At 34.9% G+C, this 788-nt stretch overlaps 1 protein-coding gene across 1 annotated transcript in view; it reads right to left on the reverse strand.

Moving 5' to 3' along the window:
- PTHLH (parathyroid hormone like hormone) overlaps positions 1-431 on the reverse strand; it is a 23,820-nt gene extending 23,389 nt beyond the window's left edge. The window contains exon 1 of the mRNA XM_015589984.2: positions 388-431. Coding sequence (XP_015445470.1) covers positions 388-431 — 44 coding nt within the window. The remainder of the gene's footprint in view (positions 1-387) is intronic.
- Positions 432-788: the final 357 nt, after the last annotated feature.

The following is a 788-nucleotide window of genomic DNA, read 5'->3' on the forward strand; positions in this document are numbered from 1 at the left end:
GTGAGTCAAAGACATAGATTTTAGTCCTGGCTCTTCCTTTTACCATCTATTTTTATAAACATAAAAAAGGCACAGAACCTCTCAAAGTCAGTTTGTTCACCTGTGAAATGCGGATAGCGTTAGCACATACTTCACAAGGCTGCCATGATCAAATGAAATAATACTTCATAAGTTGCAAAACCTTATTGAGAGAGTTAATTAAATGTATATATTACATTTGACCATTATTCTATACAGAAATATATAGCTCTTAATCTAAATTATTCCCTCCTCAGGCATTCAGGTGAGCATTTGACAACACATTGGGACAATTAGACAATGAAAATGATCTTAAGATTGAGACATTTTGTTTGGCTTTATATTCTCTAAATGCTTTTCTTCCTTTACCTGGTAAATGTGGGAATTGTGTAAACCAGTTCAGGAAATACCATCCTTCTTGATTCTCAGCATTAATACCATACTGAATATCTTTTAAATCAGGAGTAGCTAATTGATTTGTAACAGGGGTTGGTATTTTTCATTAGCGGCTATTATCGAAGCATCTTTGTTTGGATAGCTATTTTAGCTGTGGCTAGTACAATCCCTGTGGCATCCTAAGAATCAGCAATGTTCATTTTGGGGGAGAGTCAGTTTGACCCTTTGGGTAACCATGATATCTACTGACTTTTTAGATATAACAACAAACTTTGAGGCTTGAGTCAGAATAGAAAGATAAGAATTGGAAACCAAGGAATAAGAACCAAAGGGCATGAAACAGTATATTTGGAAAATACACTGCTACGAGGAAA

The sequence above is a fragment of the Pteropus alecto genome, unplaced genomic scaffold (assembly GCF_000325575.1).
Source record: "Pteropus alecto unplaced genomic scaffold, ASM32557v1 scaffold103, whole genome shotgun sequence".
Lineage (NCBI taxonomy): Eukaryota > Metazoa > Chordata > Mammalia > Chiroptera > Pteropodidae > Pteropus > Pteropus alecto.